The 24,099-nt window shown below is 39.9% G+C and overlaps 1 protein-coding gene across 4 annotated transcripts in view; it reads left to right on the top strand.

Moving 5' to 3' along the window:
• map7d1a (MAP7 domain containing 1a) overlaps positions 1-23,862 on the top strand; it is a 40,806-nt gene extending 16,944 nt beyond the window's left edge. Inside the window, exons 3-19 of one of the 4 annotated variants that reach the window (XM_036586846.1) lie at positions 834-902; positions 1,551-1,571; positions 5,449-5,612; positions 5,872-5,983; positions 7,235-7,339; positions 8,588-8,710; positions 9,174-9,316; positions 9,443-9,573; positions 10,177-10,388; positions 11,031-11,310; positions 12,570-12,750; positions 14,808-14,912; positions 15,665-15,715; positions 15,802-15,874; positions 16,988-17,072; positions 18,210-18,442; positions 23,308-23,862. In XM_036586846.1, the coding sequence (XP_036442739.1) occupies positions 834-902; positions 1,551-1,571; positions 5,449-5,612; positions 5,872-5,983; positions 7,235-7,339; positions 8,588-8,710; positions 9,174-9,316; positions 9,443-9,573; positions 10,177-10,388; positions 11,031-11,310; positions 12,570-12,750; positions 14,808-14,912; positions 15,665-15,715; positions 15,802-15,874; positions 16,988-17,072; positions 18,210-18,442; positions 23,308-23,318 (2,099 nt within the window). In that variant the 3' untranslated portion in view covers positions 23,319-23,862. The remainder of the gene's footprint in view (positions 1-833; positions 903-1,550; positions 1,572-5,448; positions 5,613-5,871; positions 5,984-7,234; positions 7,340-8,587; positions 8,711-9,173; positions 9,317-9,442; positions 9,574-10,176; positions 10,389-11,030; positions 11,311-12,569; positions 12,751-14,807; positions 14,913-15,664; positions 15,716-15,801; positions 15,875-16,987; positions 17,073-18,209; positions 18,443-23,307) is intronic. The other 3 variants (XM_036586854.1, XM_036586862.1, XM_036586870.1) reach the window with 3 other exon arrangements.
• Positions 23,863-24,099: the final 237 nt, after the last annotated feature.

Genomic DNA, 24,099 nt, shown 5'->3' with positions numbered 1-24,099 from the left:
CTGTGCCTCTGTTTGTCCAAGTGAAGTAACCTGGAAACAAATACTACCTTTTTGTGATCTGTCCTCCTGGAGATCTTTGTTCCAGTGTTAACACTTGACTATGTTTGTTTTGTATTTGCACTAGAACTAAACTGTCCAAATGAGTAGATCTCAGGTTGCTGGTGTTGGTAGCATAAGTTATCTAGACCAGGGGTGTCTAGCTCTGTTCCTAGAGGGCAGGAGTCCAGCGCAGTTAGATTTCCCTGCTCTAACACTCTTACTAAACCTGGTAACTAACTACAGAATTGAAATCAGGTTCATTACAACTAGAAAAGCGCCAAGCTTTGAAGGACAGGTGGGCAATATAACAACATTTTATATTATCGTGATTAGTTTTTTCATGATATCCACTAAATGGCAGTGGAGAATGTATGCTTCTCTGAGCTCTGAATTTGTAAATGTGGCACTAGTGTATTGTCTGTGTCAACATATCATGATACATACTGTAAAAATGTGTAAGTATTTTTATGATATACTTTTTTTTTGCCTACCCCACTCCAAGTATAAAAGCTGCAGAATTGAACTAGGGCAAGTTAACTGGTGTTATGCAGCACACATTCTTATTCTTAAACGTTTTCTGACAGAGATGTTATTTTTAACTTTAACTGAGGTGTGTGGAAAGCATTGTGAGATGAGTCTTAATTATGGTGATTGCATGTTAGGCTTCTCAGTGGAAATGTGGTGTGAATGTCCCAGAGACTCACTGCTGCCAGTTTCCAGCACATTATAGCACTGCAGATGGGAGCCTGGGCTTGCAGCACAATAATGCCTCTTATCACTCCCTCTCTCTCCAGATGCAGTGAAGTCAGAGGACCGACAAAAACTGGCAAAAGAGAGGAGAGAGGAAAGAGCTAAATATCTTGGTAAGTGAATGCTGGGTTTTAAGGAAGACAGTGCCTCCTGCTGGTCAGGATGTTGTATTTAAAGAATTAGGCATACAGGCATACAGGGTCACTGCATCAGTTATGAAAAGCTTTTAAAAAATTATGTTCTACCTAAATAGTGTATGCTCAAACTGAAGCCACTCCATCCTCATAGAGGTTGTGCGTCATCTTGTAGTCAGCAACACATCTAAATAAGGACTCCGGTTTTAAGACGCCTTTGTCTATAGGGAAAAATATTTCCTAATTTCTCACAAAATTACTACAAAATGACAACACATCCTCTGAGGTCCGTGTCCAGTCCGTCTCATTTCCTTGACTCAGCATGGCTGTCCACGTGTAGCCACAGAAAAGAACCAACAGCTGTCCCACTCCAGTATCAAACCACATACACCACAACAATTCTATACCACATCTTTACTTCACTTTTTAATCTCTTAACCACCGAGTTTTCAGTAAGAAGTGCTGTTATTAACCCATATGGATGTAACCTCACAGCACACTTGTTTAGGAGCCTCTCACAGCAGGCTGAGTGTATTGTGTGTTTGCCCTGCTGCTCATGGCTGTACACATGCCTGCACTGCTTTGCATGATTGACAGGCACTCTTGTCTTCTCTCTCACTCCTCTAGAACAGCGCAGCCACCTTCAAGGTAAGCATTTCTCTAAGTGTCTGTGGTGATGGTGGTGACGTGTTGTGCGTGGTCCACAATCAGGGGACTAATCCGTTATTTTTCCTCTCTCCTTTCAGTTACTCAGTTTAACCAGCTTTCTTTTCTGCTTTCTTCCATTCTTTTAATTTTATAGGCAGTAAATCTATTTTCTGTATCCTCCTCTATATTCTCCTTTCTCCTGGGGAAATAGGAAATTTATGAGCATCTGGATTAGGGGGTTTGGGACAGATCTTTTCACTTCATTTCATTACTAATTTAGACCTTCACTCCTGGGTTACATACTCATGTGGGTAAGAGTATGTAACCCAGGCAATAATTAGTTTCTTAATTGACGTAGTATAATTTTAAGATGATCAAGGTGACTGAGGTAATTGAGAGATGCTTGAGAGATGAGGTAATTGACTGGTTGCAACCAGTATCAGCACCAGAGCATAACATTGATTGGTGGGATGATCCATTTCGCTCCCACCAACAGGGGTGGACTACATGAAACAAAGTAGTTACCTACTAACTATGAGGTTCTGCAATGCATCAACCCCAGAACAGTGAAAACCTGAAACTGAGATACATAAAACTCAGAAATCAAAATAAACATTTCTTTGCACAAATAAGCAATGATTCCTAACAGTTTTAAATATGCTTACACTTTCTCTCCATTATTATGGATTTATGGCTTTAGATTTAATGAACCATTTTCAGAGTTAGAGAACTGTTTATTCATATAATGTTTTATGGTGTGTTCACTAGTTTCATGCTTCAGCTTTATTCTTTCATGCTTCTAGTCCAGCTGTGATGGTAATGGTCTTGGAAGAGAGTGTGTGTTTGTTTGTTTGTTTGTTTGTTTGTTTTTAAACTAGTACAACCTTTAAATAGTCATGCTTATTGGTTAAATTGCAATTTTGATTGGTCAGTATCAAAATGAAATTTCAAATATAAATTCTACTCGCATTTAGTGAGTGAAATTATGTTTGTTTTTGGTTTATTTATTAATAATATTTTAGTATTGAAAGGGCATTTGAGCAAACATAGAACATAGATAGAAGATAAGTTTAAGATCAGTTGCAGGTCTCAGCCCTAAGCACACTGTATTTGAACTTCTTATCACAAAAGCTCACTGCTCATTATATTTGTGTTTTTGTTGTTTTTTGTACTGCGACAGAGTTCACTATAATTACCAGATGTGTTCAGTTTAAAAAAAGCACAAACCCACACCCAAACTAGCTTGGCTGAGAACAGATCTTGATATTTGTTTTGTTTATTTTTTTTTATCATGATGGCGAAAGAAAATAACTTGCAGGTATTTATTCCAGCCACATGAGTGCAGTGTATGCATAGTTTCCAGCTTTTAAGTTTGTATGTTCACATTTGGTTTGAATAGTATGGATTTTTTTTTATTATGAAACTGCATAGTTTTAGTCACTGATAATCACTGATGTTATTACTATTATTATTATTATTATTATTATTATTATTATGTATGGCTCTCTCTCTAGGTTTCTGTGTTCATTTGATCCTAGCCCCATTCTTTAGGTACTGTCAGTTCAGAAGGGATGGAAATAATCACTAGCAGTCTTGAGTATAGTAGGGTTTGTTTTGAAACCTTCTATTTACAGGTGGAAATGAGTGATAGAGTAAGTGTTGCTCTTTGGTTAGGACAATGACTAACAGTTTCAAACTAAGCTACTGTGGATTTGCTTTCTCTACTTTGAGCTCTTTTTATCAATTTAAGATGAGTCCTGCATGTAGTGCAAGTGAAAGAGAGAACATGTGAAAGAGCATGCCTAAGCCTGGACTGTTGGAATCTCATGCAGGTTTTCTTTGTCTGCTGTGCTCTCTGGTGGTTTATGAATTCTTTATGGAGAGAGACACTTTGGCTTACTCAGGCCATGGCTAATTCATACCTCTGGAATCCAGAGGCACAGCTTCTCATGGATGTGCATAGTCCCATGCAAGGGGCTGACTGGTTTTGTATAATTAGTTGATAGTCACAGTTTTTTCTCTTTACCCTTAGCATGACAGAACGGTTTAGATACGCTTTGTAGATTACAAAATTCAGGACTGAATTTGGATTATCAGTTATTAGTTATTATTAGGCAGCTGAGCAGCTGATGCATTCCGTTTTAAATGTGGAGTTCTGACCTAATAATACAGAGCTTGTTATTAGATACAATTTAATATTCAATTTAATTTAGTTGCAGTTTAAATAACATTTACAATATTGGTCCAAAAAAATGGTTAGATGTTTTACTGAAATTGTTCAGCCCAGCTAGCCTTTCAAACACAGAATCCTTTATATCAAAACACTGCTACTGTCACTTTCTGTTTTGCACTTTCACATCCCCCCCTTACTTCTTCCTCTTAACTATTGCATAGAAGTTCTGTCAGGCATATCAGATATTAGCTGCATTGCTTTTACTTGAGGAAAGTATCATGGACAGGAATATTTATTAGATTTATGCTACTATTGCACAGAACTGATTAATGGTTTATAATATTTATAGAGAGGAGATACCACAATATTCACACTTCAGTTAGCTAGAGTCACTGCTGTGACACTGCAGTTCTCCATTTGTGTGGCAACACAAACATGCCTGCAACCCATAGGTTAAGAAACATTAAAGTCCAATATCAACTTCTGATTACTGTACTGCTGGTTCCTATTTGCTTTCAGCATGTCACATTAGCTGTGTAAATATGTCTGCAGGCTGCCCCAGTCTGGCTGTAATAGAACTGCACTCTGTAATTCAGAATAAAAATTCCCCACCCCACAGTGTAAAATGTAGAAGCTAGTATTCGTGTAGATCTGGAGACCCAGGGAGATTGAAATTGATCGAACAAAGTAACTCTTATTTAGAGGTGGGAAATATAGTAAAATTATGTCATGATACATGAAGACTTTTTCAGAATACACAGTATTTATCCTATGGGTAATCACAATGTGATTCAATGCAGCTGCAGAATATCTAACCCCATATGTCTAAAGATGGAGAAGCAGTTCCTCTCTTGCAGTCTCTGGAGAGTCTGGCGCTTAACATATGAAAGGCTGTTGTTTATTTGAAGAGGCAGAAGTGCTTGATGTGATGTTGGGATTTAAATGCCAGTCAAAAAGAATTAGAGAAACTTCAGCATGTCTCTTTGTGTGAAGCCACTATAATTCATTTATCTCTGTGAGAAATGGAACATAGATTTGCCTTTGTAAAGAAAAGGTTTTGCAACTACCCTCTGGCACACAGCTGTTTCAAGCAGATGAGTAGGGCGCATTTTTACATCTCTGTATTGACTTGTAATATGCCGTGTAGCCTGGAGCATTTGGTTTGAATAGCCGTGTGTGCAGCAATTATGTAAAACGATGGATAATAGGTAGGCAAGTCAGTATCCAACCTATTACAGCTCCTATAAAGTCTGTTAGGCTTCTTGAGCAGGTGAAGTGTCACCATGGAATACCATTTTAAACAGGAGAATTGCTGCTGACAAGAAGAGATTGTTAGACCAAAATGACTCCATTTTTAATTGGGAAACAGTTTGGGGCCACAAACTGACACATTTGACAACACCTTTTACTGGGAGGACACAGTAACTTGGAAAAATGAATAGTTTGTACTTAATAGCAGTTTTGCCTGGAACTTAAATTAAAAAAATGAAAGAGAAGGTCTGACTTTTACACAGTACTGTAAACTCAAACTGACATGTTTTTCTGGTTTTCCATGGAATAGTACTTTTATTAATTTATTTATTTTTAATTGAAAGTACAGTTTAGTTAGTTTAAATCCATAGAAATTGACTGTTCATGTTTACCTGCTCATTAACATATAGTCCCTTTATTTCTCTCTCTCCCTCCTTATGGCTCCATCTGAAGCTGCTAAGAAGTCAGAGTGGCTGGAGAAGGAGGAGCGGGCGCGGCAGTTGCGAGAGCAGCAGTTGCAGGAGCGCCGGAGGAGGCTGGAGGAGCAGAGACTGAAGGCTGAGAAACGCAGGGCTGCTCTGGAGGAGAGACAGAAACAGAAACTGGAGAAGAACAAGGTGAACAATAAATGACTCTGCTTCACTGGCTGAGAAGCATTCAAGGAACCACAAATACTCCTGAAATGTCTGTTAAGTGCTCAAAAATCCCCCATACAAACAAAGACCACAGGCAGTAATACTAACAGAAACAAAAATACAATGACACACTGTAATATCCAGTGATTCAACATCATTACAACTGGTTGGTATTTGGTAATTGGCAGTGTATGAAAGGATGGAGATTGTTCCATGTCTAAGCAATTATGTTTGTGGTTAGGAGCGCTACGAGGCTGCCATCCAGAGGTCTGCAAAGAAGACATGGGCTGAGATTCGTCAACAGAGGTGGTCCTGGGCTGGAGGACTGAGTGCCAATTCCAGTCAGAGCCAAAGTGAGTAGCACAGAGTTACTGTAGGTGCAGTTGGTTTTAGTGGATGTACACAGTATAACCTGAGAGTCTTTGGCAAAAAAACAATGTTACAGTCTCTTATTTTTGTGTTATAACTTTATACCTTATAACACAGAGAGATGTTTGAAATAGCAGGTTTTGACTGGTAATGTCATGAACTCTTCATTATGAGCTGTTGTTGCATCTAGTTGGCTTCCTTGTCTTTTATGACTGAAAGTCACAGTGTTTGTTTACTCAGCATCAGCGTTAAATGACCTGAGAACCACAGAGCTGTTGTCGCTATACTTTTAGACTTTATTGATTTCTGAAATTGGATCTGTCTTTAGTTGTGTTTTCCCCACAATGTGATGAGCTTGTTTCAGGCCAACCACAAGTAAGTGTTCACCTATAACTCAGCACTACTAGTTTCTTGGTCTTTATGTACGTAAGTGGGACATCTGTATCATATGAATTAGTACATTGAGCAGGAGAGCAGTGCTAGATTGATTTCTCGTGCATAAACATCACATTGTTAGCTGTCATGACCCAGTTGCTGAACTTTAAATTGCATTTGGAATTAGCCACTCTTGTGTTTTCTGAGGGAAAGTGTCCAGTAGAGTCCTGTGCGATTATGCTAAATTACTGCAGCTCTGTTCCTAATGCTGAAGCATTGTCTCCTGGGCCTCATGACCTCATTTGCAGATTTATCAGTGTTGTCTCCAACGGAATTCTCTAGAGTCAAATTAATTTAGTTATTTATTTACGCTAGAATTGTGCTCCGTCATAGCACTGTAATAAAAAGCTTTTGTCTTATTTATACATAAGATAAATGTCTAGCATGAAGCTTGAGTGTAAACTGTTGCTGGTCAAAATCCTTCGGTTGGACAATACTGGACCAATGTTAGACACTAATGCTTGTTCTTTTTTACCTGAACGTATGTTTGATACTATTTAAGTGAAAAAGTAAAAAGTGTTATTCTGAAAAACTGGGTGGAACCTGGTGGAATTCACTTTTACTGTGTGCCATAGTATACAGATTTTGTTTCTACAGTCTTGTGTAGTGTTTTTGTTTTTGTATTTTTTTCCTCTTATGAAATGCAGTGTAGGATTTATAAGCTTTACCTGTTCATAAGCAGATTTTGCGAACAGCCGTCATTTGTGAATTCTTTCCTCAATTATAATGTGTTTGACCATGGATCATTGTAGCTGCATGTCAGCACTTCAAGCCTCCGCGGTATTCTCTGGGTTTTACAGGCCGATGCTCTATATCTGCAGTCAACCTGCCAAAACATGTGGACTCTGTTCTAAACAAGCGACTCTCCAAATCCTCAGCCACCCTCTGGAACTCCCCCAGCAGAAGTAAGGCCACGCCCCCTGGACTCCCTCCCTCTCCCTCGCCGTCTCCAACTCCGTCCCTCACATTTTATGGTTTCCGTTTTCTTTATTTGATTCTCTTTTTTGGCCTCCAATCACCTGCCTGCCCCAGCACTCACAGCATCATTCCTCCCCTGCCCAACCTCTTCACCTGATTTGGGTCTTGAGTTTCAAAACCTGACATTCCTTTGTTCATATCCAGATATGAACGTATGAATTTTGTCTCTTCATGTTCTGTTCCCTTTTCCACTAAAGGACTGGTCACACTCCCAGTCAGGTTCCACTGTTTGAATGGTTCATTTTTGGTGGTGGCTGTTTCTGTCTCCTTTTCTTTCTTTTATGTATCATAATCTAAATCAGAGGTCTTTAAATCCAGACCTTGAATCCAGTTTCCAGTTCTAGATTTTGTAATGGCTGGTGCTGAACTCTTGATGAAACCGATTGGTCACCTAGTGTAATACCTACCAGCGATTACAAAATCCAGGACTGGAAACTGAATTTGAGTTTGGAATTGTAGACCTCTGTTTAAATGTCATAAGTGAACCTATTTGTGTTGTTGGTGTGCTCATTTCCATTTCCATGATGATTCTAATGGTGTGGGAAGTGTTTTATTGGTGCCAAAGCAGCTTTTTTCTTTTTCTTCAAAGAATGAAAGTTATTTTCATTTAGATAGTTGTGTCTATATAGTGCATGCACTGGAACGTTTTCAAAAGAGTTCAAAGAGAATGTGTGTATTGCATTTTGCTGTTGAGACAGCTATCAGCACTCTGAGAAAGGAATGTCCTGCAGATCCTGGGCATGCTAGACAGCTCTACTCTTCTTTGATCTGGTTATATGACCACTTTTTTTTTAATTTTTTTTTTAGCTGTTTTGGCTGATGTATCATGGGTATTACAGCAGTTTAGAAATCAGCTTTCTTATTTTCTATCTTTGCCATTTTAATCACTCTTAAAAGTGGAATAAAATGAATCTGTTTTCTTGGTTCCTATGAATATGACCCCATCCTTTTTCTTTTATTTCGAGTCTCTTAAATGTATTTGTTCCTACTTTCTACTGAAAGCCTAGATCCAGAGCCTAGATGTCATCACTGTTTATTCTGTATACGTTGTGTAAAACAATGAGTGGATAAATAGCTGTGGAAGTTAAATAGGAAAACAGAAAATAGGACACTGCTGCTGTGTCTGACGTCTTCTCACCCTCTTTTTGGTGAGTCCTAATGTTTTCCTCCTGCAGCCCGTAGGTTGGAATTGAGTCCATGGGAGAGTAGCATTGTGGACCGGCTGATGACACCCACCCTGTCTTTCCTGGCACGGAGTCGTAGTGCTGCCAGCGTGCTAAGCAATGGCAAAGACTCTCGTGAGTAACATAAGATCGTGTGATTTACTTACAAACCTTTACATATAAGTGGCAGTTTTTTAAAAGGAATACTTTTGTTGCAGTGTTTTCTAGATTGTCAAACGAGGCACTTCTCAGAAAAGGGAAAAAAAATCATGATGTGCACTATAATTAGGAATTTATTTATTACACATACAGCTGTAAAAAGAGGAAATGAAGGAGAAAGCTTGGTTTCAGTTCATGTAAAAAAACAAGCTGAATGATTTGGTGGAAAATAACTTGTTGCAATTTGTCTGACATAACATTATGATTCCGAAAAAAAATTATTTGTAAGTTGAGCTTCAGGGCTTTTATCACTAAGAAGATCAACACAAGCATTTCTTTGAACCTGAGGCTTGAATGCTTAATATAATGTGCCAGACTGTGGTTCATAACCTCTGCATTATTTGGTTAAATTTCTCCAGTTGTGTGTGTCCTTCCCCAGAGTCTCCAGTGTGTCCTCGTTCAGCCTCAGCGAGTCCACTCTCAGTGTGTTCTCACCGGCCCCACCGATGCTCTGAGCGCTGGAGGGTCACAACCAGCACCCCTGACATCACCCAGCGCCAACGCAGACGAGACTCCACACCTGTACGTCTGTCTCACTGCTCAGTCTGTCACTCACTCACATGCGTCATGGGTTACTGTTTAATACAGTATTAATGTTTTTATTTCAATAGTATCTATTTTTAGATTTTGTTTTATTGTTTCTGGCAGATGGATAAGAGGAAGAAAGAGAAGAAAGACAAGGAGCGAGAAAATGAAAAAGAAAAGAGTGCCATCACCAAAGAGAAGGTGCTGAAGAAGAGACAGTCTTTACCATCAATGAAAACCAGACCTGAGCCCAGGTAACCTCCATGACCATTAAGTAGATTAGATTTTCTAATTTTTAATTGACAGTCATGTGTCGCTTATTAAAAGGCCTGTATCATGGAAAACCAAATTTGCTTGTCTGCAAGTCTAATGTAGTATATAAACATTTGTAAAGTTTCAAAAATGATTATTCGCTCCTCGAACAGTCCTTAAATGGAAACTAAACTGCAGAAATGGCTTTATGATGTGACAGAATCCAATGTATGGATGTATATTCACCTATTCTGTATGCTGAAGGAGTGTTTCAGTTCAGGCTGCTCTTGAATGAGACACAATACAAGGCAGCTAATCAAAACAGAGATCATTTACATACATCTTACATAAAGGCACAGTAGCCAAAAGTGTCTGTTTATTTCTGAGGGGTAAAGACAGATTGGAAAATGGTAATATAAACATGAATTATGGTTAGTCTGGGCACATAACCCCCCATTTAAATATGTAAGAAAATCATCAGATATTTTGCCATCAAGTGATAAAACAGCCACACCTGCACACACACATGCACAAATTGCTAGAGCAAGGTCTAATTATTCTTATTAAACATATACATATTTTAAAGTGCCCTCTCTTGTTTCCAGTCCCTTGTCGCGGCAGGCTGCCTCTCCCATCACACCTAAAGGCAGGGCCTCCTCTCCCAGACCTGCATCAGCCCAATCTAGTCCCAGCACACCGAAAGCTCGTCCCAAGAGGGCACGGACGCCCGCTCGGGTGGAGGCACGCACTCGTTCACCTGCTGCTGTAGGGAAAGCCCAAGATAGCCACAGACCTGCCATTCCTGATAACACCAAAGGTGAGTGTGATCATCACATCAGCTCTGTGCCTTCTTTGATTAGATCACATTGATTGTCTCAGAATCTTTTAGTTTTTGCCAGTGTTTTGTCTGCTGTACCATCCACATTTTTCAGCTTCTTTTTACAGTTGTTTCAGTTTGCAGCCTAGAAGTTTAGTCACATAGACCTAGACTAGGATTATGAATTAACTGTGTGTTTGTGTGTCTATGCAAGAATGTGCAATAGCTACAGTGGGAGCAGATTGCCTGGTTGTTAATTATGCACAAAAGAGAATGCAGCTCATTAAAGGAACTGCTGTGTCTGCTCCAGCCCTGGTGGCTGCACTAATTACTTAATCACAGCACATTGTTCATATTTCACATAGCTCACAGAGCTCACATTCCACACCAGAACACTGGCTCAAGAACTTACCTTACACTTTATAGTGGGAGGGATTCTATGTGGCAAATTATTTATGCAAGAATTGTAATAAAGTCTGTATTGTATAGACATAATGAGAGAGTTGGGAGGTGCGAGATAATGAGTGAATTTCAGGCTATGGACAAAGTATTCTGAAATTATGTAGCTTCTTCAAAGAGCACATTCTGTTTTGTTTTCAATCAAGGAACATTATTCTTTTTGTCTCTTTGTCTGTTGTTCAGCTTCCTCTCCTATCCCCCCGATTGTTGTGTCTGCTGCCCCTGAGATGCCCCTGTCTATAAGTGCACCAGTCACAACCATCAGCGCCTCCTCTGTCCCTGAGAACTCCACAGCCAATTCCAGTATTCCATTAACTTCCCCAGCACCCTCCCCTGCCAAGCCTATGGCTGGAACCAACGACCCAGAAGAAGCTGCCCGAATTTTGGCTGAGAAGAGGCGACAGGCAAGGGAGCAGAGGGAGCGGGAGGAGCAGGAGCGGAAAGAACAGGAGGAGAAAAATAGGTCAGCTTCACAGCTTTAAATTGGAGATAGCAGACACTTTCCCTTCCTTTCCTATCCTTTCAACAAGGGTTGGGTGATAACGTTATCATGATAAATTACTCCACAGCAAGCTTTTCTGAGCATATTTTAGACGTCCTTAGTACTTGAACATTGCATTAAAAAGAGATTGAGATGGAACTCTCAAGTAGCATAGCTATGTAAGCTGTTGCTCTTTTATTGTGATCTCAAATCCCCATGATGCTGGGACTTGAAAAGAGCATGGTTGGTCCTATTTAATTAGAATTAGTGGTGCACAGTATGTTAAATGTTGCATAAAAAAAAAAAATTCTGTACTTTACTGTGTTGTGTCTGTTCCAACTTATCTATAGTTTAGAAGCAGAATATAGCAAAATGCATCATGTATTGTGAAAATACTGGTGCATTGTGAATACTTGTCTGTGATGCTGTGATATTATTATATTTACCCACCCCTACAACAAACAAGAGAGAGCAAACCTGAAATAAATGGTTTTGATGCCACAATTTCCAAATCAGATGTAACTGCAGTAAAAGCCACATTCCAGCATATGCAAGCAGTTTCTTTTTTAAGTGGAGGTCTGGCATTCAAGCACCCACATCTGAAATTAACAACATACTCGTACACAGCATACAAGAGAGGCTCTCATATAGCATACAAACTCTGCTACGAAGCCGCATAAGTTGTCCTTCATCTGTATGCATGCAATGTAATTGCCTGTGGTGAAGAACTGTTGACGTTTAAAGTAACCAGCTCCATTCTTCGTGACAGACTTTATGAGCGAGAAAGGCCTTTGGCTGGAACGTAATGAGAGTTCCAGCCTGTTGTGCCCTGCCTCACTGGTGACTGCGAGCTATGTTATTTTAGCCATGGCAGTCTCCATCTTATTTTGCACCTTGTAGTGTCCTATGTGATTATGAAATATATAGATGATGTTTTGTGAATGCCAGTGTGTGCCTGGACTGTTTTATGTGGCTGTGTTGTTTGCCATACATTTTCAGAACAAAAATGTCCCGACTGTCAGAAAGTCCGAGAAAAATAGAGGTAAACTACCTTGGCATAAAATGCTTCTGCTGCAGGTTTCAGTTGACAGAAGGGGCAAAACCATTTATGACCTATTGGTCGCTATCAATACATAAATACAGTGTAAACTATACAGTCAAAATACATATGGGACATGAATGACCTCATGTCCTGACAAAACGTGTGTGTGTGTGTGTGTGTGTGTGTGTGTGTGAGACAGGCTGGAGCGGGAGGAGCGGTTAGCGCGGGAGGTGGAGGAGAGGAGGCGCAGAGAGGAGGAGGCACGGCTGATGGCAGAGCAGCAGAGGCTGAGGGACAAAGCCCAGCGTCTGCAACAGGAGAAGGAGGCACAGGAGAGAGCAAAGGCAGAACAGGAGGAGAATGAGCGCCTCCAGAGACAGGTACAATTAGTGAAAAAAGGATCTTGATAGTTTTGTAAAACTGAGGAGGAAAAAAATGTGCAAACACCAAGCCTTGCAGATATTACCAAATGAGAGCCTGTTTTTGCATCTCTTTTCCGAACAAAAAACAAGTAATGCATTGACAGTTCATTTCTTTTATTACCGAGCTTCTAAATGGTTTAATGAAATGCTGAGTATAAGTCATTTGTATGGTGCTCAGACTGAGACAGCAGACTTTAACCATATTAACCAGACGGCTAAAGTGGTAGCATGTGTCTTTTATTTTCTGTCTCTCAGTCTGCCACACATGCCAAACCTGAAACGCATATCCTGTGCTGACAAAGTCACTTGGGTCTTTATTTATGCTGACTATTCACATTTCCCAATTTCCACTGTTACAGTGCAGCTGTACTGTCTAAGCTTGAGTACCACGGGGACAGCACTTGCCGAAAAAATATTTTTTGGCCTCTAGATTCTAGACAAGCTGCTCAACTGAAGCTGTATTTGAGCTGTATTAGATTAGATGTGGTTCTGGTGACACTGCCACCACCTTGTGTTCAACACATTAAACAACACTATACACAAAACCTCTGGAGTTTCACCACAAATTTTTTAAGATGCATAGAGCAACTGGTTTCCAAGATCCGACTATGCTTTCACATTAGGGTCATGTACTTTATTGTACATTTGTACTGCTGTTTTAATGTGTTATTGGCCTGAACACCTTCACAGCTAACAGTAAAGCTCACAATACTATCCTTTGATGTAATTGTAATAGCTAGAGTCTTCCACCCTGCTTGAAACAATCAAAAAAAATACTAGGGGAAACCAAAGACATGATCGCAATTTAGACTGTCCAAAAACAGGATGAAGACTACTTTGCCACTATACACAAGTTCCATCAGGGGCTTTTTTATGCCCAAAAATAGAAATCCTTAAAATGTATAACCAACAGCATCTTATTGCTAATAAAAATGTTTTTCAGAACCCTATATGTATGTATGTGTGTATCTGTATTGTCTCATTTATATATATAGTGTTTTATTCTTAACGCAATATTATGATAATGCCATAAACTGTGATATATATATATATATATATATATATATATATATATATATATATATATATATATATATATATAACATTTCTGCAACAATGCCATTAATGTCATGGCAGATTTAATATGCTATCATGAGGATTCATGCTCACTTTTGTTCAGTAATATTACGGTGTTACGTTACCATTACTGAGTTTTTCATTACTTTTGTCATAATATTTGATGTTATCATAACTCCTAACTAGAGTATGCTTAGCAAAATTAGCATGTAACATAAGCTCTCATGACATCATGTTATGATAATTGTCTTGCCAAATGCCTGTAATATTAACACAACACTCTTATATTGGGGAACATAATCTGTCATGACAACTTGTGACTGCAGTGACATGTTTATGGGATGATCATGCCAATGTTTTTGTACTGGCACATATCTGGACTGATCACATATATTTGACTGGTGGAACTGTTTAAACAGTAGTTGAATGTAGACAATAAAGACAATACACAACGCCTTTTTTCTGATTTTTTTACATTTGAAAATATCCTGAGAATGTTATTTTAAGCAAAAAATGAGCAGATACTTTATTGAAAAATGATTATAACTTTGCAGCAGAGGTGTCCAGAGGTGTCCTTATCTGCAAAGGGCTGGTGTGGCTGCAGTTTTTCATTCCTGCAAAGCAGGAGCACACTCGATCAGTTGTTGCAGACTGATACCAACTGATTAAACAAGTGAAATTAGGTTGTTTCACCTTGTTTAGAATGGAAAGTTGCAGCTGCACCAGCCCTTTGTGGGTAAGACTGGACACTCTCGCTTTACAGAATAATGCAATTGTATCATTACCATCAGATGGATTTTACAAAACCGCATTTACTGGTTAGTTTATTAGAGGCATGCATACAGTGCGCAGAACAGTACAACAAATATTTTAGAACCAGATGCATGTAGGTCAGCAGTAGCCCAGCATTTCCATCAGTTTGGCTGTGTGTGTTGCAGAAGGAGGAGGCAGAGGCAAAGGCCCGGGAGGAGGCAGAGCGGCAGCGCCTGGAAAGGGAGAAGCACTTCCAGAAGGAGGAGCAGGAGAGGCTGGAGAGGAAGAAGGTAGGAGGGGAATCTCACTCATGCATTCACAGAAGTACTGCCCTTGCCTTCACTCTGATGCTGACATTTTTCTTTCAGACCTCAACCATGAGCAGATGTTTTAAACTCACTCTATATAAACATGGTGCTCTACCACCATGACACATTTATCCACTTCCTCTTGACTGGGTTACACATGTCGTCCCTCAGCACTAGTACAACTTAGCAAAAATAGTTCTTGAAGGCCAGCTAATTGCTGGGTGTGAGCAGGAGGAGCATAACTGTAACTCTGGTGTGCCACCCACAGAGGCACATACTCACTTTCCATCCACTCTTAAGTGAAAAGTGTGTTTACAAGAGACAGACACTCTCTCCCTCACCATGCTGCCTTCAGTGCTATTAACCCACTACTAACTCACAGTCTGTCTTACCACAAGGTCTTATCAGAATCACTCTGTGTTCCTTTGTCACAACAGCCTGTAGCTTTCAGGGGGTTTTATGTCTTTCCTCACATGGTTTGACTCTCAAACCGTGACTTAGTGCTCAGTTTATTGCTGTACAACACCTGCTGTTTCTTCCTCAAGAGGACTTGTTCAGTACTTCTTTTGTTGATGTTAAAACTGCACTGTGGAAATTAGCTTGTCACAGGGGCAGTGCTCCTTTAGGGTGGCACAATTAGGGTCTGATTTTGTAGTAATAGTTACGATGCAGTATGAATTTAATTCTTTTTGTGCTTTTGTGTGCTGTGGATGACCTTTTTTCTTCCCCACCAGCGCCTGGAGGAGATCATGAAAAGGACACGCAGAACAGACATGGGAGAAAAGGTATGTTTCTGATTTAGTGCTGCCTTTAAGCACAGGGTGGACATGAACTCCAAATCTAATTCCATTATATCGTCCTTCCTCTACAGAAGGACACAAAATCTTCTCCTGCTTCCCAGGTTAATGGTGGAAGTTCCAAGCCTGAATCTGAGAGTATTAAAGGTAAAATATTAAAGTGTTGGCTTGAAGAATGTTATTATCCATTACCATGACATTTTTGCCTCATTTAATTCTTTCAAATGTTGTATAGAACATTAATTCTAGGGTGGACTGAACGTTTGTAGCGCCAAATAGCACTGCTGTTTCTGACTCACTGTTTTTTTTTCCTCCTTTCTTAACATGGTTTTCTATCTGTTGGCAGGCTAGTGTATGAAGCGACTTTTCCTTTTTGTTATGCAACCTGTAAATGCTGTGAACAAGGGCTGCTATTATGATGGAAACAACCTTATCTGCTTTCCAAAAAGCCAATCCTTACAAAAGACTTCCTCTTTATTGGCCAGGGACATTGTATCTGGGATATTAAATAGGACTGCGTTTCAGTATTGACTCAGATGAATTATGGTCTGTTTAGTTAACTTGATGAACAGATTTCACATTACAGAGCATATACAGAGTGCAAGCTCATAATTGTGCTTCTCGATCACTGTCACTTCAAATACCCCCACCCCAAACAGTCTGCATGTGTTTGTGTTTTTATCCCCAAACCAGGTCCCAACACTAAACTGTGGGCCGTCTTAGAGCTGTGAGGACTAGTTTGAGAACTACTGATCTATTCCATTTTGCCATCTTAAAGTACAATCTTCTCAATGCCTCTTATATAAAGTACAGCCAGAGCAGTAGTAGGGAGTGGCATCAGTTACAGGGCACTCATACACCTTGATGTGGTGCTAAGAACCAGACTAGTTGGCTTAAGTCCTTTTCTGTCAGTCAAGCTGCTGACTGGGTGTTTTTAAACATGGACAGCCACTGTCCATGTGGATGGAATAAATAAAATGCATAGCTTATTCAGTTATCCAGTTTGTTTGTTTTTTCTCACCAGAAAGCACTATGAGGTCTGTGCTCATTTCTCAATCTAGTTTTAACATTAGTAATTTCGGTTGTATACGAAGAGCTGTCATCAAATGGTAAATACAAAGAGTGCTTTCAGAATCCTACAAATGAATCCAGATGGTGGATTCAAATGAGTCCAATTGTGTATTCTGACAAGCTTATAACAAAGTGGAAAAGGAATTAGTGTTCATTTTTTGAGAATGTAATTATGGTATTTTTTCATAGCAACAGCTGATCCAATCCAAGCCAACCACCATCCAAGCACAGATCTGAAGCAGAATAATCAATCTCAAAGTGGCACAAAGGAGAGGTAAATGACAATAAGCTTTTTTGTTTAAACTTATATTTGTCAGATATGTCAAGTTGCCAGTTTGAAATTTGCCCATTATATCTTGTACCTAATCTCATTGGTTATCAGTGGAATGGGCAACATTCTGCACAGGAGGTGTACCTGATAAAATGGCCATTGAATATAGATATACAGTATGTCTATCCAAGAAATTGGCAACCCATTGTAAAGTGATTGGTGTTAAATAATGTGATTAAATAATATTAAGCAAGTGCACAACTAGAGAACTAGAGTTACTCTTTGCAAAAAGCATCTTGTGGGCTAAGCTGCACTGATGAGCCAAAACATTGTGACAACATGCGTAAAATGCTGTTGGTCCTACATGTGCCACGAAAGCGTTGCAAAGCGTGCATGCCCATTGTAGGCACTTTCAATGGCAGATAGAAGTTAGCATGGGCACTCTGCCTGGTCTGCAGCTGCACAGCCCAATGTGCAGCAGGGTGTGATGCACTGCGTGTTGTGACACATTCCTCCCATAACCATTAATAAAAAATTTAAATTGTGACTTGTACCACAGTAGCCCTTCTGTCAGTTCAGACCAGGTGGGATCGCCTTTGTTGCCCTTGCACATAGAGCCTGGGTACCCAACACCGTGTCAACAATTTGTAGTTTGTCCCTCTTTGGACCACTGTCAATAGATACTCACCACTGCTGACAGGGAGTGCCCCACAAGCCTTGGCGTTTCAGAGTTGCTCTTCATGCCTTTCCAACACATCGACTATTAGAAATGACTGTTTGCTTACCTTCTGTTACATCCCAGACCTTGACATGGGCTTTTGTTATGAGATAATCAGCATTATTTGCTTCATCTGTGAGTGGTCATCAATGTTTTGACTATCAGTGTATATGAAATATGTCAGAACAGATTCTCAAGGATTCTCGGCTAGCCCGCATTTTTGTTGCAATCCTACTCCCTGCACACGTGTACTAGGAAGCCAAAAATTGATTACCTGGCTCATGAGAATACAACAGAAATCTGGACTGACTGGATTGATTTCTTTGCTTTATTAATTGCTTTAATAAATGTCTAGTTTTGTGTGAGTCCTTGAAGAACTGTATCTGTCCAAATAGTACAACCTTTTTTCCTTTCCCGTTCAGTTCTTCATTCCTTGTAATAAATGGCGTCCCGACCTCCAAGCACGAGAATGGCCTGTCTTCAGGGTGCGAGGCATCCCAATTTGAAGAGTTCATCCAACTAGCCAATCATAGCAGCACCAGCAGTGGTGGGCGGGAGAAATCGGAAACTGACATTCCTGATGAACCACTTGTGGCCTTTGATGGTGGGAACTTTCTGAAAAAAGCAGGCCCTATGAAGCCTCAGCATGTTGCAGGTGAGATTAGAGATATCAGTGTTGCTACAGAATCTTCAGCAGGTGGACAAAGTTATAAGAAAGATCAGTCGGTGTATGTATATTTTGATAATAAGGCATTCGTATTTTTTTTTAGATTTTGAGAATAAGGCATTCATTTTTTTAGATTTTGATAAAAAGGCATTAGTTTTTTATACACACTGGCAATTGTTAATGAGAAATTTTCCAAGAAGAACAGACACACTTTCAGATTGGTGTGTTGGGTGTAGGCAGTGTGGGCGGGAGACTTCCTTTGGCTCCTTCAGAAGTAAAACTCATCCAGATGTGCGTTTAAAAAAAAAAAAAGAGTAAAAGATGACTCATCAGGCTATATTACTTTCTTCTGCCTGTCCTTGTGAATGGGTCTCAACTTTCAACCACTGTCCGTTTCCTTCTTTTGAAATTGCCTAAAATTATGAAAACATTTTACTCTGACACGTTTAATATTTGGTAGTTTTTGTTACTTCCATACTTCCTGCAGTTTGGGCACCCTGCCCTTTGTTATCTTGCTTTACATTTAAAAAAGTGTTGCTCTCAAAATCTATATAGGATTAATAACATGTTATTAGTATTAGAATTAAGAAATGATTCATATGTTATTAACTGAGAATTTAGTTACTTCAGAATATAAACCTCAGTTCTGAAGAAGTTGAGACAAAATTTATAAATATACATTTGTTTCAAATTAGCCTGCAATGCATTCCAAAAAATTTAGGATAGGCTCATGTTTACGACTGTGCTGCATGACCTTCCCCTTTAACAAGACTTGGAGACTGAATTGGTCCAGTTTTTGAAAGGCAAATTTTTGATGTTCTTCCTTTAAGGCAGGTCTTCAGCTACATAACTGTATGGGACCTCTGTTGTCATATTTTGGACTTAATAACGTGCCACACATTGTCAACAGGAGACACTTCTGGAACAGGCAGGATTTGCTGTGTACTGTTCTCGTTAAGGTGTTAGAACCAAAACTAAACAGCAGCCAAATTCCACCTACAAAAGGCTGGAAGAGTCAGGATATAGCTTCTTGCTCCAACTTGATTTGCCTTGGGTATGTGAATTTAGAATGAAACTGGAAACAAATACATTACAGAAAGTCACTGATGTAGTTTCCATATGCATAGTAAATGATAAGTTTGTTATATACACAAATGAAAGCACATATAGCACTGGGACAAAGATGGGAGGTAGCACCAAAACAAGCAACATGCTAGCAACCACAGCTCATGTATAATTAACCTAAAAAGAAACTTAAACAGGTATGATATGCTCATGTAAACAGCTAATCAACTAAAATGTTTAGCCACAGACATTAGATCAAAGAGATTGAAAGAGGATGAAAACAGATTCAACTGAGCCTGCACTCCTTTCTGGCTGTGCTTTGCAGACACTTTTTGGTTCTCTCCTTCCCGTCTTTTTCAAAGGAACATATCCAGTACATCCAATAGGTGGCACTGTTCCATTGCCTAAACAAGCATTTCACCATTTACCATGCCTGGAGAACATGCTGATTACGCAGCCATGCTATTTTAAGTTAAGAATGTGGCTCAAAAATATGTCCTAAAGCAAGACGTCGTCTAGAAGCCATCATATGTAGCTCCAAAATATGTATATCTTTCAGCGTTAAGGGTGCCTTCACAGATGTGCAAGTGACCCATGCCATGGACATTGATACACCCTCATACCTTAACAAACCCTAGCTTTTGAACTTTATGCTGGCAACAGTCTAAATGGTCCATTTTTTCTTTGGCCTGAAGAACACAACATCCATTATTTTCATAAACAATTTGAAAGGTTCTCTTGACAGTCCACAATAAACATTTCCACTATGCATCAGTCAATTTCAGGTAAGTTCTACCTCAGAGTATTCAGCAACGCTTGTGGATGTTGTTGATATATGGCTTCCACTGTGCATAGTACAGTCTTATACTGCATTTTTGAATGCGGCTATGAACAGTGTTTATTGACAACGGCTTGTCAACATATTCTCAAATCCATGTGGAGATATCCATCACAGAGGCATGCCACTTATTAATGCAGTGCCATCTGAGGGATTGAAGATGACGGGCATTCAGTTTTGGTTTGCTGTATTTATGCACAGAGATTTCTACAGATTCCTTGAATCTTTTGATGATGTTATGCAATAAAAGGGTGACTCATTGAGAAATGTTGTTCTCAAACTGTTGGATTATTTGCTGATGCATTTTTGGCGTCAGAGTTGGTGAGTCTTGACCTGTCCTTGCTCATAAACGACTAGGCTTTTTCTGGATGCTGCTTTTATACCCAAGCATGAATCATCTTCTCCTGCCTGCCACCGCCCCTACACAACATTCCTAGCCTTAAATTGCCCCTCTCCCTACTTTTTTGGAACATGTTGCAGGCATCATTTTCAGAATGAGCATATACACAGATCAGGCATAACATTATGACCAACTCCTTGTTTCTATGCTTATTGTCCATTTTATCAGCTCCACTTACTATATAGGAGCACTTTGTAGTTCTACAATTACAGTCTGTAGTCCATCTGTTTCTCTGCATACTTTGTTAGCCCCCTTTTACCCTGTTCTTCAGTGGTCAGGACCCCCATGGACCCTGAGCAGGTACTATTTGGGTGGTGGATCATTCTCAGCACTGCAGTAACACTAACGTGGTGATGTGTTGTGCTGGTATGAGTGGATCAGACACAGCAGTGCTGCTGGAGTTTTTAAACACCTCATTGTCCACTCACTGTCCACTCTGTTAGACACTCCAACTTTGTCAGTTTGTGTTGGTCATCCTCTAGTCCTTCATCAGTGGTCACAGGACGCTGCCCACAGGATGCTGTTGGCTGGATATTTTTGGTTGGTGGACTGTTCTCAGTCCAGCAGTGGCAATGAGGTGTTTAAAAACTCCAGCAGCATTGCTGTGTCTGATCCACTCAGACCAGCGCAACACACACTAACACACCACCACCACATCAGTGTTACTGCAGTGCTGAGAATAATCCACCACCCTAATAATACCTGCTCTGTGAGGGTCCATGTGGGTCCTAACCACTGAAGAACAGGGTAAAAGGGGGCTAACAAAGTATGCAGAGAAACAGATGGACTACAGTCTGTAATTGTAGAACTACAAAGTGCACCTTTATAGTAAGTGGAGCTGATAAAATGGACAATGAGTGTAGAAACAAGCAGGTGATCATAATGTTATGCCTGATCGGTGTATTTACAAATAAACAATGAAGTTAAACATTAAAACATTAAATATCTTGTCTTTGTACTGTTTTCATTTAAGTGCAGGCTAGAGCTGGTTTACAAAACTCTGCTTTATTTTTTTATTTACATTTCACATACTGTCCCAGCATTTTTGGAATTGAAGTTTGTATGGTCTCTCTTATGTGGTGTTTCTATCTTTTTGTCCACACTATATACATTTTTGTAGACGCTGTACATGATTTGGAATTTCACTTGTTTTAATTGGGGAAGAGTTTGAAGCTGCTGTCAAACACAGCCACTAAGTTAATATGTTGTTATATCACTGTGACTCTACTGAAAGATTGAGTTCATCAGTGACTGCTTATATTAAGGTTTATCATCATCTGTCATCATTATTATCACTGTAGACCACAGTGTGAATATCTTTCAGGCTGAGCGATAAGATCCACTCCTGATGGAACACTGTTTTTACATCTGACCTCTCGTGTTTGGGATGGAGTTTGCAGGGCCGCCTTAAAATTGGCACCACACGGCACCAATGATTTGAAGTGTTATTTTTGGCTCCACAGACAGTGTTTGGCAATCTCCTTGCCTGTCCTGCAGCTTCTCAACAAGGGCTGAGGGCTATCTCTGGTGTGGATGTCAGGGTGGGTGTACGTGTGGGGCTTAATCCTCCGAGGCACTGCGCCTGGCAGATGCTTTTTGAGGGCGCTCTGCCATGTGCCTCACTGGCAGTCAGTCAGTCGGGGCTGGAAACAGGACCTTGGTTCTGGTATGCCCCTTCTGCCCCCTCTCTTTGGCATGGTCAGCATTACTACCGGCCAGCCTTCTCCCGTAGCAGGAAGGATTCCCACCTGCTACCCTGCAGACAGGCCTGCACCATAAATTACCCCCAAAGCAAACATGGAGAGGTCACATCACCGGCCCGCCAGCATTCATAAAGCAGTGTTTTCAGTCAGCTTTTATCTAACTTTGTATCATTATTTTGATGTTCCTGGCAATATAGTGCAAATTATTAAAAATGTTTGCATGACATCAGACTTCAGTGTTATTAGACATGCAGAAAGCTTCAGTGAAAAAGATAAGATAGAAAACTGAAGCTGCTTATCAGACATATCTGAGAGCTGTCTTAGTGTCACATGTTATTCTAATGAGTATGCTTGAAGGACCGCCTTCAAAGACTCTCAGCCTGCCATACCGCTAGATATTATAAAAAATATTGATGGGTTCTACCATATTGTGTGCTCACATGACCAACATTTACCTAATTAGAAGGCTAAAAAACAGTTAGGTTCCCCAGAGCTTAAGCATTGATTCTGTATTTGTTGTTATAAATTGTGTGCTTTGTACCAACAGCATATACCACCATATTTCACTAGTTAGATTGTTGTGCATGTTATCTTTGTGCCTGTTATATTTATTTAAATGTGGTATATTTCTCTCTGTGGCTGCTGTTTTATGCCATTAAATAGCAACAGTATCCCAAATTCCTACACTGGAAAGAAAAACCCTCTGAAAAAATTTGGGAGGGGAGCATACCATATTGGGTTCCACAGGATTGTCAGTAAAATGCTGATATCCATTTGTTTGTGGCTTACAAAGTCTCAAATACGGTTTCATTTCTAACTGTCTTCCTGTCCTTTGCTCTCCTTCCAGAAGTCCTTTGAGAAATGTGACTGTTAGATAAATACGAGCCTTATCTGCCTGGCTCCAACTCGCTGCCTGAGGGTCCTTGTGTGATGAAGCACAGCCTGGCCAGACCCATGCCAACCCATTCACTGACTGCTATTTAGATTGTACCAAGCGTTGCCACGGTCAGAACCTCCCCTGGGCGAAAGGGTGTGATTACAAGAAGCCACTCTGCAGTCAAGCTTAACTAAACAAACCTTCACCTCCAACCAAGGTGCATCTGTGTCACTATTTATGAAGAGCCCACTCAGCAGTCTGACCTTGCACCTTATGGCAGACAGCTTCATGCATCTTAGTAATGACCAGAGAAAACAAAAGGTATAAACACGTGACAAAACATGATTTATGGCTGTCTTTCATCTTATCATGAGTTTAAATGAGCATTGCTTTGCCTATTTTGTTTTTAATGTTTAGTTATTTAATGTGATGAGAATTGTAACTACTGGGTACAGCTGTATGTGAATAATGTAAATTGGAGTACAAGAGAAGGAGGATTGTGGAATAAAACTGAATGAAAGGGAGTGTCATGTCTCTGTGCTGTTTTCTGAGGGTGTTTAGGGTGTGTTTATGGAACAAAAAACCACAAACTATTTTCCAGGGATGTTATTGCAGTGTTTGTCCGTTCATTTGTGTGGGCCGAATCATTAACTGCGTAATTCAAGGCTATACTAGTTGACTCACATAGCCAATCATCTAAATGATCCAACTCCTGGCCTTTTAAAATAACCTGCCTGCATTATTGCTTTTAGTGCAAGTATA

Source organism: Colossoma macropomum, unplaced genomic scaffold (genome assembly GCF_904425465.1).
Source record: "Colossoma macropomum unplaced genomic scaffold, Colossoma_macropomum, whole genome shotgun sequence".
In the NCBI taxonomy this organism is placed as follows: domain Eukaryota; kingdom Metazoa; phylum Chordata; class Actinopteri; order Characiformes; family Serrasalmidae; genus Colossoma; species Colossoma macropomum.
Note: the sequence above shows the minus strand (reverse complement) of the source record. Positions and strands in the feature narration are given on the sequence as shown.